Genomic DNA, 14,998 nt, shown 5'->3' with positions numbered 1-14,998 from the left:
TAGCAGCTTTTCATACCGCCTGCATGTTTGTTTGTTCTGCCTGTAACCCAGCTGGGTTCAACTATCTGAATCCTGAGTTTTGGCAAGTCTTTTGTCAGTGCTGGTGCTCGCTTGACAGAATGAGGATTACCTGCCAATGGCAGTAACACTGAGAATAACCAGGCCTGCAAAATTCAAACATTGAGCCAAATAGAAAGAACAACCTACTTACAGAACTGTCTATTATCTCTTGAATCTACCGTGGCCAAGTCAAAACCGTAAATAACCAGTATATCAAAAAGGTGAAATTCTGAGATTTATTAAATTCTTTTAAATCTTTCTCAGAAAAATAGACAGCAGACTCCATAACACTTCAACAAAAACATATCAAAGGTAATTTGAAGTATTTATAATGTATGATGTCTCTATACTGATTATGTGGCTAAGAATTTAGGCATGGTACCATCTGTTTTGACAGAGGTCTTTATGGTTCCAAACAGGCATCTGAAACGTGCACGCATCTGTCCAACATGAAATGTGTCCGATGGGACTTTGATACAAAGGTTAACATGCACACTTGACATTAACTAGAAGTATGCAAAACAGATAAATCAGGACATCAGTTAGCATGCAATGCAGTTTTCATGCCAGATCGCCAGTTTGAAGGTACATGCTACATCCTCTTGGATAGACACAAGCTCCTGCAATCACCCGAGCATAAAGGAAGTTTCATGTGATGATTAAAATTTCCACACTTATTTCAAGTGTTATTAACTGACATTGGCTGGAACATTCAGAGGAAGAATGAGGACAAATTAAATAGCAATGAAGGAAAAAGGAGTCTGATAGAGTTAGCAACATGTGTTTTTAATTCTAGTGCGTGCACCTGGCACTATTTTGGATCAGAAGGGAATTGCAAGTAGTGCTGTTTACATGTTCGGACTAAGGCTGAAATGAGGTCAGGAGCAGGGTGGCCCTGGTACAACTCAGCTCATTATCAGCGAGCAGGTTATTGCTGAACAAGTGCCACCTGACAGCACTGTTGATGACCCCTTCCATTACTTTGCTGAAGATCAAGACTAGACTCATGGGGTGGTAACTGGTAGGACTAGAGTTGTCTTGCTTTTTGTGACATATCTGGGCAAATTTCCTCATTTCCAGGTAGATACTAGCATTGTAGTTATTCTGGAACAACTTTGCTAGGAATGCAGATGTTCTGGAGCACAAGTCTTCACTGCTAATGCCAGAATATTGTCAAGGCCCACAGTTTTTTCTATATCCTGTGCCTTCAGGCATTTCTTGATACCATATAAAGTGAATGACATTCATATGACTACTCACACTTTTCTCCTCAGTTACGTGATGTGCGTTGGGCCATTATGTATGTTAAAGGCACTATTTAAATTAAAGTTACTGCTGTTGACTGAAGTCTATAAACAGAAGCCAACGTCTATGTAATTAAGTTGCCACATTCAGTTTTCATGACAGTATTTAATGCATCATAATTTTAAAAGGTCAAATGGCAGAATATTTTTCCCACTTCATATCAATTAGAGTATCTATTGGTGGGTTGAAGCTGCACAAAACCATGCATGAATCATCACTTTTTAAAATAATAATTTGCCTTTTCTTAATTCTGAAAATGTCACAGAACATATCAAAATTAAAGGGGACTCAATTAAGCCCCCAAATTTTAAGTAAAAAAAAACATGATTACTGAAAATTAATTTACAAACTTTTGAAAATTACAAAATAAAGAAACAAGGAAATTACAAATTAAGAAAATTGTAACAGATTCAGTCACAATTTTCAAAAGGAAATTGGATAAATATTTGACGGAGGAAAAATTGAGGAACAGAGGAAAGAGCAGAAGGGCAAAACTAACTGGTCTGTTCTTCATAAGCCTCTTGTTACATGAACTCCTTCTTTGCTGCATTTTTTATGAGTCTATAACCATACAACCATAACAATAAGCATCGGTACAAAAGCCAGCAGAAATTTCAGAACAGTATGACTGAAGTGTCAATCCACAAGGAAACGGAAATTAATGTGCAATATTTATTGTATTATTGCATTGTTTCTTGAACCCTACCTTGGTGTGGGTTAAATACAATAAAATTCAGAGTTAATAACACAATGTCACATTGCAACAGACACCAAGATGCATGCTCCTTAACACAAACAAGATAATTACAATAAATTATAAAAGAATTTCACTTATGCTGAACAACATGGATGTGTATTGCCAACATTTTATTGATTTGTCACTGGCTATATTTTACTTTGCTGATTTGATATTGTTGCACTTCTGTTTTAGTCATAAATAGTTTGTTTGATATATAGTTGTTTGGTTCCTTATGGGAGGAAAAAAGGATAAAATTTATTCTTGATCGTGTCTAATAATTGCACAATTTCTAAGTACAGAAAACCAAACAGAGGGATGAAGATTAATCACAAGTTTTTAGACTCAATGTTACCCCAATATTTTCAGATCTTCAACAAAACAGGTTAATTGAGCTCGTGCTTGCAGCACAAAAATCACCACCAGGATAAAGTGGTTTTTACAGATTTTGGGTCATCAATTGGAATCCTACCTGTAAGAGCTGTTGACCAATCAAATGACGGTCAGCACTTCTGGCAAGGGAGGCACTGCTGAGACTACAGACAGCCCTGAATGTTGAGGAGCCCTGGAACCAAGATTTAAATAAGTTGTGATTTGCTGGAGCCAGGTCAGCTCACCCTGCTGCGTTTGAGGGTGGCAGGTTCAGAGACTGGGTTCAAGAAGTTAGGAGATGCATCACTCAACACTGAGGGGAAAGTACCTTGGTAGTGCGTCAATTCAGCAAAGAGTGCCAGCCTTGTCATGTAAAATACCAGCGGTGGTAGGAGGTGGTTTGTAAACACCTCAGCTGGCCAAAGGTTTGGCTGGGTGCCCAATGCCTTCCTTGCTGCTAATAAAATTCCAACAGGGGCAAGTAGGCAACAGATATGCCATTGTCACAATTTCACCTGATTTTACACCTCTCCCCACCTGGCAGTCACTCACAAGGATGCACTACATTCCATCCACTTTATTAGTTCAGTGCCCAGCAACTGCTCATGGAAGAATACTTAATCTAGCTTAAAAATACGGAAGTATTTGATATATTACTGGTGATTTCACAGATGCAGATGTAATTAAATGGAACCAACTGTAACTATAACCAAGTAAATGCAGCAATAAGATTGGCACAATTTTTGTTCAGATAACGTGAACAAACCTCAGCAAAACACAGGTCTATGTGTATGTTACCATAGCAAAGTCTGGCAAATGTTCAAACTAGGCCATTTTAGCTGATAACCTCAGCCTTCATCAGATTGACGATAAAAATACATTGTGAGATAGCTACCTGACAGTTTTATAGTTCTTGCAAAGGGCTTCTAATCCCCCTACCATTTTGAAAGCCAATTAATAGTGTCAAAAGATTAAAGGGATTTAGGATCCCGTGGGAATATCAATATCTGCTTGCTCCTTTGTTATTTTCAAGATCGAGAAAATCTGCAACCTTGAAAAGGGAGGCAATTTATTCTGGTTTTGCACCCCATGATTTTTCTTATCTGCTCGTAAAGATTTTGGTATGCTTGAGTTCACTTGGTAATATTTAACAAGAAGAAATGGCTACACATTGTATCACTGCTTCCAGCAGCAATCTGGAAGCATGTTATGACAATGGTATGAAACATTTCTTTGGTTTTCTTTTGATTTGCACATTTTCAATCAAATTATTACCTCAGGTTAATTGTAACCCTAGTTTTAATGTTTTTTTTTTGTTCCCAGTTGGTCAGATTTATCACAGTGTTCCAGTTTAACTAAACATACATGTTTCATGATTGGAAGAAGGGAATTTGTTTTCTTTTTCTTGTGCATTACAAGTCCTAAACCTGCCTTTTACGAACTGTCTTATAGTCCCACCACACTTCTCACACAAAATAAATCTTCCATCATGCTATTTTCTTCTTCATTCTACCAATAAAAGCAACACTGAAGTTTTTACATGGTATTCTGGACTCAACCTTATTGTGCAGAAAGCTGAACTTTTATTGTTGCAAGTCCAACTTTTGATATCTGTAAGCAAAACTGTATGCATCTGTTCTACAGTGTTGGTACTTTACAATTTCTGCCTTGTAAAACAATAAGGCAGGACTTTTAGGCCCCACCAAGGGCAGGAATGGAGATGGAAAGGTCTGAAAATACTTGTACAACTGCAGACCTTTGCAGGGGGCAGATTCAGGCCTGTCCCCAGAAGGGAAGCTGTCAATTAGACTTATTAAGAGCCAGGTTAATACAGATTAAGGAAATTTCACTCAGATTCTCCAGACTGCCACTAGATTCCTGATTCAATGACCAGGGTGCTGGTACCCCAAGCAGACCAAAGGCTCCCAAAGGTGATCTGGTTGCTTATTCCATTGCCGATAGAGTACTTTCATGTTGAAGTGCCCTCTTGGTTATTTCAACTTTATTGCAGCGGGTTGGTTCTCCGAAGCCAAAGTTAGCCATCCAGCTTCAAGAGCCCACCAGCTACTCATATTTAGACAGAGAACCTTTTTCTTGATTCACTTATGGTATGCAGACATTGCTGGCTAGCCAGCATTTATTGCCTGTCCCAAGTTGCTCTTGAGAAGGTAGTGGTGAACTGTCTTTTTGAACCACTGCTGTCCACCTGCTATGGGTTGACTGACAATGCCCTTTGGGAAGGAATTCCAGGATTTCAACCCAGTGACAATGAAGGAACACTGATAATATTTCCAAGTCAGGATGGTGAAGTCTCGGAGGGGATCTTGAAGATGGGGGGCCGTCAATGTCCCTTGTTCTTCTAGATTGAAGTGGTCTTGGGTTTGGAAGGTGCTGTCTGAGGGTCTTTGGTGAATTTCTGCAGTGCATCTTGGAGATAGCACACACTGTTGCTACTGACTGTTGGTGATGGAGGGAGTGGACGCTTGTGAAAGTAGTGCAAATCAAGCGGGCTACTTTGTCCTAGATGTTGTCAAGCTTCTTGAGTGTTGTTCAAGCTGCACTCATCCAGGCAAATGGGGAATATTCCACCACACCCCTGACTTGTGCGTTGTAGATAGTGGACAGGCTTTAGGGAGTCAGGAGGCGAATTAGCCAGCGCAGTATCCCTAGCCGCTGACTTGCTCTTTAGCCACTGTGTTTATGTGATGAGTACAATGGAGTTTCTGATTAATGGTAACACCCAGGATGTTGATACTGGGGGATTCAATGACAGTAACACCAATAAATGTCAAGGGGCGGTGGTTAGATTGTCTTTTATTTGTGATGATCATTCCCTGGCATTTGTGTGACACAAATGTTACTTACCACTTGTCAGCCCAAGCCTGGATACTGTCCAGATCTTGTTACCATTCGCACCATTAAAATGAAACTAAACTCAAAGCTGTAAACTTTTACAGTGAGCACATTCTGTAAAATGAAAACCTGTCAATTGAACATGGACTGCTTAATGACAAATGGCGCTGAACATTGCGCAGTCATTGGCGAACATCCCCACTTCTACCTTATGATAGAGAGAAGATTATTGATGAAGCAGCTGAAGACGTTTGGACCTAGGACACTACCCTGAGGAACTCCTGCAGAGATGTCCTGCAGCTGAGATGACTGACCTCCAACAACCACAGCCATCTTCCTATGTGCCAGGTACAACTCCAACCAGCAGAGAGTTTGCCCTCAATAGCCATTGATTCCAGTTTTGCTAGAGTTTCTTGATGCCAAACTTGGCCAATTGCAGCTTTGATGTCAGGGGCTGTCACCCTCACCACAACTCTGGAATTCAGCTCTTTCATCCATGTTTGAACTAAGGCTGTCATGAGCTTAGGAGCTGAGTGGCCCTGGCAGAACCCAAACTGGGCGTCATTGAGCAGATTATTGCTGAGCAGGTGCTGCTCGATAGCACTGCTGATGACACCTTCCATCACTTTACTGATGATCAAGAGTCGACTGATAAGGCAGTAATTGCCTGGGTTGGATTTGTCCTGCTTTTTATGTACAGGACACACCTGGGCAGTTTTCCACATTGTGGGGTAGATGCCAGTGTTGTAACTGCACTGGAAGAGCTTGGCTAGGGGAGCGGCAAGTTCTGGAGCACAAGTCTTTGGTATTATTGCTGGAATGTTATCAGGGCCTGTAGCCTTTGCAGTATCCAGTATCTTGATATCAAGTGGAGTGAATCGAATTGGCTGAAGACTGGTATCTGTAATGCTGGGGACCACTGGAGGAGGCCGAGATGGATCATCTACTCAGCGCTTCTGGTTGAAGATACCTTGCTTCCTTGCCAAGAGGTGCCTTGGTCAAAAACAACGAGAGACTGTTTCCTTCTGAGGTAAGTTTGGGATTCAGAATCAGCCCAAACTCCTCTTTCCCAACCTACTGGGAAAATGCAGCCCTTAATATCAATCTTTTGTTGGAAGAGAGGTCCATTGTTTGAAAATTTCAATCTGAACTGAGAAAGGGCAAGATTTTTGCCCTACACTTTTTATGACTAGGGTACAGTAGCCATTTACAAAATCAGCAATGTTATCCTTACAGTTTTTGCAGCTAACAAAAAATGATGAAACCACCATGCATCTCACATTTTACTGACAACAAACATGGTAATGAATACAAAGGTTGGTATCATTACTGTAGATTCTGGCACTCCTCTGGCAAGCAAGAAACTTTTGTTGCAATATATACAAATTAAGCCATTTTTAAAATTTGGATGCAACTGCAACTTTATGCCACCACTAATGATCAATACGCTATACATTATGTAAATTCTCAGAATAGGAATCTGTGACTGTCAACATACTACCAAATTTTGAGAGTCCTCACCTTTATATAAAGTGAACCTACAATGAAGAAGCTTTTAATACATTAAAGAAAAACATTTTATTTCCAAATTGTGTCTCAATTCCAAGCCAGTAAGTAAATCTGTAAGATGTTCAATGACCCTTGCGGGAAATTTTCCGACACAGACTGTAGCTGAAGGCAGGATTAATGCTAATGCAATTAAATCTCCATCTTGCATTCATGAAGATTTAAACATTGGCGGGTGATTGGTATTTGTGGAACTGTACCACAATGAAGAGTCAAAGCCTTTAGAAGAGGGGACTGAATTGTTAAAGTGAAAAAGAAGCTTGCTTGCTTTACTTAAAAAAAAGCTAACTGCACTATGTAGATTACTGATATACACTAATGTAAAGTGTGGTTACCTGTGGAGAAAGGTGCATTGACCAAAACAAGTAGGTTGCTTTGTGTTTTTGATCTTGTATTCGCAGACTAATGCTGAAAATACAGATTGCATACAGTGTGAGAGTACTGAAAACCAATCATGAGAATTCTTTAATGTAATTTTTAAATGGGTCACATGGCACAGGGAGGCTAAAATCTACTGGAGAACTGCCAACACGAAATGCGACAAACCTCAGTTTGGTGGGGTGGAGGGAGAGAATTCAGGATCAAACATATAGCAGAAGTGAACACAGTAGTAATCTCCATGGCAACTCACCAGATGATGTTGCAGAGATGTCGAGCCAATAGACTTGTGGCTGTTACTCTGCTTGGCACTCTATTTGAAAGAAAGGGAATCGAAAAAAAAATATGTAAATGAGTGGTCACATCTTAGGATCAGACATTTCATGAATTTTAGTTCTGTCTCGACGTGCTACCAAATAGCTGAACGTAAGCTGAAGATATTGTGAATATTTTAAGAAGAATCAAAAGACCAACCTTGATGTCTTGCAGGTGAGATTGCCAATGCTCTGCCTCCTGAAAGAGATAACACGGTAACTATTAAATCCCCTGTAGAACTGAATCAGTTTGAATCACTCACCTATCAGCTTCTGACTTGACTGAAATAAAAGAAAGTACGCAGTTAGACTACGGATAATAATGCAATGATTTTAAATTCTTGGCCCTTACAATTAAATGAATGGCATTTAAACATAAAATCCAAACAACCACAATGGACATCAATTGCACCTTGAAAGGCACAAGATCCAACAGTCAAATTTCAAAATTTCTCACACTGGATAGATTTCTATCTTTGCAGCACAGTTTCACTTTAACATGAAAAAATAAACAAAAAAACAATTCCGATTCACTATAGCAGGATGCAGCTATCACAATTAGCATTTTCATCTACTTTGAAATGTGGTGACTTTACAAATTTTTCATAGATCCAACCAAATGTGCTGCATTTTGTTCAAGACATGAGTTTAATACTATCATGACAAATCGGTTAGAGCCCCAAAGTACTATGGACATGATTGATTTGTAATTCACAAAATGTGTTTTTTGACAAGAGGGCTGATATCGCCAAAAATGACAGGTAATGTAAGTTAAGAGGCTGTCTGAAGAGAAAGCCCCTCAAAATATTGCACCTAAATATGCAAAGAAAGCTTCAAATATTGACCCTTCAAAGGGTGTAGAGGTAAATCAAAACAGATTGGACTGAGTTTGTCATGTGCCAGTGGACAAAGATACCATTGTGTACAAGCCTGCATTTGAGCATTACCACTTTCTGAAGGTCATATCAAAAAATAATCCCCTAGTCACACTGCGTGACAAGTAAAAGCAACTTTCTCACTCTGAATCCTCAAAGTCAGCTGTCTAGCAAGCCAGAGAAAAGAAAACCAAAGGACTCGCTCTAAATTTGAAAGTAAAAAAGGGAAGCAGAACAACAGAATCTGAACAACCCACAAAATTAAGTGTCTTGAACTTGAATCTGTTATTTAAGTACCTGCATCAACTCTACCAATAACCTCCACTACAAAGGCCACAACATTTAACTATCTGCTTCTTGTGAACAATTCACAGTATCACTCTTCCTAAAAAAATTATCATTTTGAATTCACCTCAAATTTCTAATCTTCGAGTGTGTGCTGCATTATTAATTCTTCCCATGTTTAGTAATTCGTAAACTTAATTTTGAAAACCTGGTTAAGTTGACTCCTTTTAAAACACATGTTCTTTTGGGTCTGAGAGACAGGTATCCACAAGGAAAGGGATCCTTTTCTAAGTTAACTTTGTTGCAGTATACTGAGGAGGAGCGTGAATGGAGAAGGGGAGCTCATTTATCTCACGTCACCTCGGAAATGAATGATTTGGAGTAACCTGCCTGGAACCATACCAAATTGAAGAACCTTGTTCAGGGCCTGAGCAAAACAGGAGCAACCAAATTCAATGCTACAATTATGGCATTCAATATGCTTAATTCCTATTGTGTATAATGCATTTATTGATCTGATCTTGAGGTAAATTTCAGATTATAAAACTAAAAAACTAATTAACCAGAAGTAAAATAACTTCTTGATATGAAACACCACAATTTGAGTTTCAATCAATTAATACATTAATTTCCTTCAGGTTACTTTAAAGAAATTCACTTGGCGCAAAGTCTTCATTGAGCTTCTTTGGTGGAAACATCTAATTAACATTCAAATCATCAAAATCTAACTGCTGGTTCTCGTTTTACATAAAAAGGTCTATAATATCAATGTAGTCCTAAAAGTATTTTATAATTTATAACTTTATCCTTTTGCAAACAATTTATACCACAAAAGTGATGTTGACATTTTTTTATACAGAAGATAAAGCATGGCTTGTGTTACAAATTTCCAATACCTTTCAATATAACTTTTATACTGGTAAAATTAAACATATTTGTAAGAAAAATATTGGATGCATTTCAAAATGAATAACATAAACTCTAACCCAAAATATTGCAAATTTAATGATCTGACAACTCAAGAGAACTAACAGAGGAAGATTATGACATAGACAATTGCTCGCATTATTCAGCAAAACTAATTAGGTTGTGCATGATTAAAAGCTACCTGCAAAAACAAATCAATGATCTTTGTTCAGAGATAGTAGGAACTGCCGATGCTGGAGAATCTGAGATAACAAGGTGTAAAGCTGGATGAACACAGCAAGCCAAGCAGCATCAGAGGAGCAGGAAAGCTGACATTTCGGGTCTAGACCCTTCTTCAGAACCGAAACGTCAGCTTTCCTGCTCCTCTGAAGCTGCTTAGCCTGCTGTGTTCATCCAACACTACACCTTGTTATCTATTATCAATGATCTTTGTGATTTTTACTATGCAGTATCGTAAAATCTTTTAAAAATACATTCATTGATAGAAGCATGTGAGGCCTTTCCCTGGAAAGTTAAAGTTTTCACAAAATATATAAAAATCAAATAATTTAACTTTTATAAAGTATAACAGGAAGCATAATTCAAAATAGAAGTTAGTATGACATCAGTAAAGAATGTGAGCTCTTTATATGACGATGTATATGAGATGCTATCAAACCCTGATTTTATTACTGCTTTGGGACACTCTCCTAACTATGCATCAGTCTATTCATGACTTCAGATATGGCATTTACCATCCACCCCTCTCAAAGCCCCATTTTATGCTGAGATAGTAGGAACTGCAGATGCTGGAGAATCTGAGATAACAAGGTGTAGAGTTGGATGAACACAGTAGGCCAAGCAGCATCAGAGGAGCAGGAAAGCTGACGTTTCGGGCCTAGACCCTTCTTCAGAAATGGGGGAGGGGAAAGGGGTTCTGAAATAAATAGGGAGAGAGGGGGAGGCGGATAGAAGATGGATAGAGGAGAAGATGGGTGGAGAGGAGACAGACAGGTCAAAGATGCAGGGATGGAGCCAGTAAAGGAGAGTGTAGGTGGGGAGTTAGGGAGGGGATAGGTCAGTCCAGGGAGGATGGACAGGTCAAGGGGGTGGGATGAGGCTAGTAGGTCGGAGATGGGAGGAGGGGATATAGGTGGGAGGAAGGACAGGTTAGGGAGGCGGGGACAAGCTGGGCTGGTTTTGGGATGCGATTGGGGGAGGGGAGATTTTGAAGCTTGTGAAACCCACATTGATACCATTGGGCTGCAGGGTTCCCAAGCGGAATATGAGGTGCCGTTCCTGCAACCTTCGGGTGGGATCGTTGTTCACTGCAGGAGGCCCAGGATGGACATGTCGTCTGAGGAATGGGAGGGGGAGTTGAAATGGTTCGTGACTGGGAGGTGCAGTTGTTTAGTGCGAACCAAGCAAAGTGGTCGCCAATCCTCCGCTTGGTTTCCCCAATGTAGAAAACCCATCTCTGAACCCTCTCTCTCCTTCCTGGACCTCTCTGTTTCCATCTCTGGCAACCACCTGGAAACTGATATCCATTTCAAGCCCACTGACTCCCACAGCTACCCAGAGTACACCTCCTCCCACCCACCTTCCTGCAAAATGCCATCCCCTATTCCCAATTCCTTTGCCTCCGCCGCATCTGCTCCCAGGATGACGCATTCCACTCCCGAACATCTCAGATGTCCTCGTTTTTCAAGGACCGCAACTTCCCCACCTCAGTGGTCCAGAACGCCCTCGGCCGTGTCTCCCGCATTTCCCGCAACTCATTCCTCACACCCCCTCCCCGCAATAACAACCAAAACAGAATCCCCCTCGTCCTCACGTACCACCCAATCAACCTCTGGATCCAACGCATCATCCTCCAACACTTCCACCATCTGCAATCCGACCCCACCACCCACCTATCCCCTCCTCCCACCTCAAGCCCCACACCCATCTCCTACTTACTAGCCTCATCCTGCCCCCTTGACTTGTCCGTCCTTCCTGGACTGACCTATCCCCTCCCTAACTCCCCACCTACACTCACCTTTACTGGCTCCATCCCCGCCTCTTTGACCTGTCTGTCTCCTCTCCACCTATCTTCTCCTCTATCCATCTTCTATCCGCCTCCCCCTCTCTCCCTATTTATTTCAGAACCCCTTTCCCCTCCCCCATTTCTGAAGAAGGGTCTAGGCCCGAAACGTCAGCTTTCCTGCTCCTCTGATGCTGCTTGACCTGCTGTGTTCATCCAGCTCTACACCTTGTTACCCCATTTTATGCTATTGCTTTCCCTATGAACTCCAGATTATTCTGCTACATTTTTCTCATCATGCAAACCATTTTCATAAACAGACTCATGGAGATAAATTACAAATGCAAATTAATGTATATTTCTTCACTGTAGGTAAATTTCATCAAATAACATAACAGTATTTCTTTTCTCCGAATTAACAGTTAGCCAAGTGATCAACTACAAAATGTGAATAAGTGCCTTGTGCACTTGTTGTTTGTTGGATTTGTAGACTTTTGTTACATTCATGATAGTAGATGTTGGAAATCTGGAAGTAAAATAGATCATGTTAGGAACACTCTGTGAATAATGCAGATCTGTGGAGGGGGCAAAATATACTTAATGACAAATGCCATTGTAGAGATTTGACCTAAAATGTCAACTTTCTTTTCTCCTTTGCTCAATACTAACACATCTGGGGAGTCTCATCAGTATTTTCTATTTTAATTTCATCTTTTCATTACCTTATGGATACTGTACCTGGCCAGCTATTATTCTGCATAAAATATCCATTTTTTTTTGCATTTGTGATTCAAATTCCTCTACTTGTATTTGTAGTAAAAGATTGTTGTTTCTAACAACTTGCTTGCAAATATGTCATTACCTGTAGAATTCCATGCATTTCTCTCTTCAGTCTACCAAGGTCACACAGCACATCAGTGGCTTTCTGTACAGCTGGGCTGGCTTTGCTAGCCACTGATCCAGAACCCATAGAGGGGGCTACAAAGGCTGTAAACGATTCAGTCAGCGGGTTGCCGCAGCTAAAAAGAAGCAAATGACATTCACCATCTGAAAACTGACATCAGTTGCATACTGATACGTATTAACCCCTACAGATCAGCACAATTTTAAAAGATGGTATTATATTCATAACCATTGCAAAGGTGAAAGAAATTAAAGCATTTTGCTAACGCAGTTTAGTGAATGACCAACAGCCATTTTTAATGTGAGACAAATATTTTCAGCTACTGCAGAATGAAGCTTTCCAAATTCAATTATCGTCAGGTTGTGTCGTTAAATTTATTGGAAAATTTGTGCAGATCATTATGCTGACATTAGAATTTTTTAATACCATTTTAACTATTTTTTACAGTTATCTTTACTAATTGGTCAATCCATTTTTGTCAATATTGTCCTAACATATATACTATAGACAATATGTTAAATATCCACCAAATCTGGATTTTGGTCTGGATTTTGAGGTAATCAGCCAAAAAGATGGCACTTGTCATTGACCTTGTAGAAAGCCATCCACGAAATGTAACAAGTTATTGGTGTCAACTATAAGTGATGTCTGGCATCAAGCAACAAGAATATTATCAAGCAATTTAAGCAGCCAGTCACACTAAAGAATGCTGACAGACAGCTAATCAGAACTTATAAAGCACTGATCACCATTTTCAATCATTTCACAAAGATCAAAATAAATATGTGGGCTTAAGTAGAAGCTGAAATATCAATCTTAAAAATGTTATTTTTAAATCCATGACATGTTTATCATACTGGAGTAATTTTATATTCAATAAATATAAAATTAGATTTCAAGGCCAGAGATGTTGTCACTAATAATTATGCTGACATGCTATTAAAAGCTAGTTATAACTCATTCAACACAGCATAACTTCTCAAGGATATTTTTCAATGAGATTAATGGCACAAAAAGTGGAAGTTCATGTCATTTCAAGTGATATTTGAGATTTCCACATTTAACTTTGGAAGTAAAGCTTCCAGATGTCACTGTCAGATTCACAGATGGAGCACTGACATTTTTTCCCAAGATTACAACGTCAAAATTGTACATTTAAGGCAAGTTAGTAGCAATAGATGTTCATATGGTCATTATAGTTTGATATAGATGGAAGTTTGTCTTTTTTACAATTTATTCATGGGATGTTTGTGTAACTAGCTAAGCTAGCAGTAATTGTCCATCCTTAATTGCCCTAAAGAAGTTGGCAAAGAACTGCCTTCTTGATTCATTGCAGTCCTTGGAATGTAGGACACCCCAAAGAGCCGTTAGGAAGGGAGTGCCGGGATTTTGACTCAACAACAATAAAAGAATTGAAACATAGTTCCAAGATAAGACGTGGGGGGCTTGGAGGGGAAATTGCTGAAGTGGTGCTCCCATGATTTCGCTGCCCTTGTCCTTCCAGCTTGCATAGGTTGTGATTTGTGAAGAACTATAAAAGCAGCTTTGATGAGTTACTGTATTTTATCTTGTAGATAATACATACTGTTGGCACTGTGCATTACTGATGAAGACAGTAAATATTTAAAGTGGTGATTGGGGTGCCAATCAAGCAGAATGCTTTGTCTTGGATGGTTTGAATGTTACTGAAGCTGGTAAGTGGAGAGTACTCCATCATACTTCAGACTTGTGCCTTGCACATGGTGAACAGGCACTGGGGAGATAGGAGGTGAGTTACTTGCCAATTCCAAGACTCCTAGCCTGCTCTTGTAGCCACAGTATTCATATGCCTGATCCAATTGAGGTTTTGTTCAATATGTTTTGTTCCTCCAGAATGGGGGATTCATTGATGATAATGTCATTGAGCGCCATGGCAGGATGGATAAATTCTATCCTTTTGGAGATGGTTATTCTTTGGACACTTGTATGCTGGTTGGGCTGAGCATACTAGCTTAGAAACTCCTGCAGTGATGACATTGGATTAAGATGATTGATTTCCAATAATCACAACCATCTTCTTTAGTGCTACATATATAACTCCAACCAATGGACAATTTTCCCAGATTGATTCCAGTTCTGCGAGGGCTCCTTGATGCCACAATCAGTTAAATGCTGCCAATTTTACAAGGATAGATCGAGTCATAGAGATGTACAACATAGAAACAGAACCTTCGGTCCAACTTGTCTAAAATGACCAAACATCCTAAATTAATCTCGTCCCATTTGCCAGCATTTGGCCTATATTCCGCTAAACCATTCCTATTCATATACTCATCCAGATGTAATTGTACCAGCCTCCACCACTTCCTTTGACAGTTCATTCCATACACCACTCTCAGGTCCTTTTTAAATCTTTCCCCTTTCACCTTAAACCTATGCCCT

At 39.7% G+C, this 14,998-nt stretch overlaps 1 protein-coding gene across 1 annotated transcript in view; it reads right to left on the bottom strand.

The window, feature by feature from the left end:
* LOC109935203 (protein TALPID3-like) overlaps nt 1-14,998 on the bottom strand; it is a 286,726-nt gene that overhangs the window by 37,047 nt on the left and 234,681 nt on the right. Inside the window, exons 9-11 of the mRNA XM_048600285.1 lie at nt 12,536-12,692; nt 7,745-7,783; nt 7,524-7,583 (exon numbers count right to left, since the gene is read on the bottom strand). Coding sequence (XP_048456242.1) covers nt 12,676-12,692 — 17 coding nt within the window. The 3' untranslated portion in view covers nt 7,524-7,583; nt 7,745-7,783; nt 12,536-12,675. The remainder of the gene's footprint in view (nt 1-7,523; nt 7,584-7,744; nt 7,784-12,535; nt 12,693-14,998) is intronic.

The sequence above is a fragment of the Rhincodon typus genome, chromosome 8, assembly GCF_021869965.1.
Source record: "Rhincodon typus isolate 14 chromosome 8, sRhiTyp1.1, whole genome shotgun sequence".
Classification (NCBI taxonomy): Eukaryota; Metazoa; Chordata; class Chondrichthyes; order Orectolobiformes; family Rhincodontidae; genus Rhincodon; species Rhincodon typus.
This window is presented reverse-complemented; position numbering and strand designations above follow the sequence as displayed.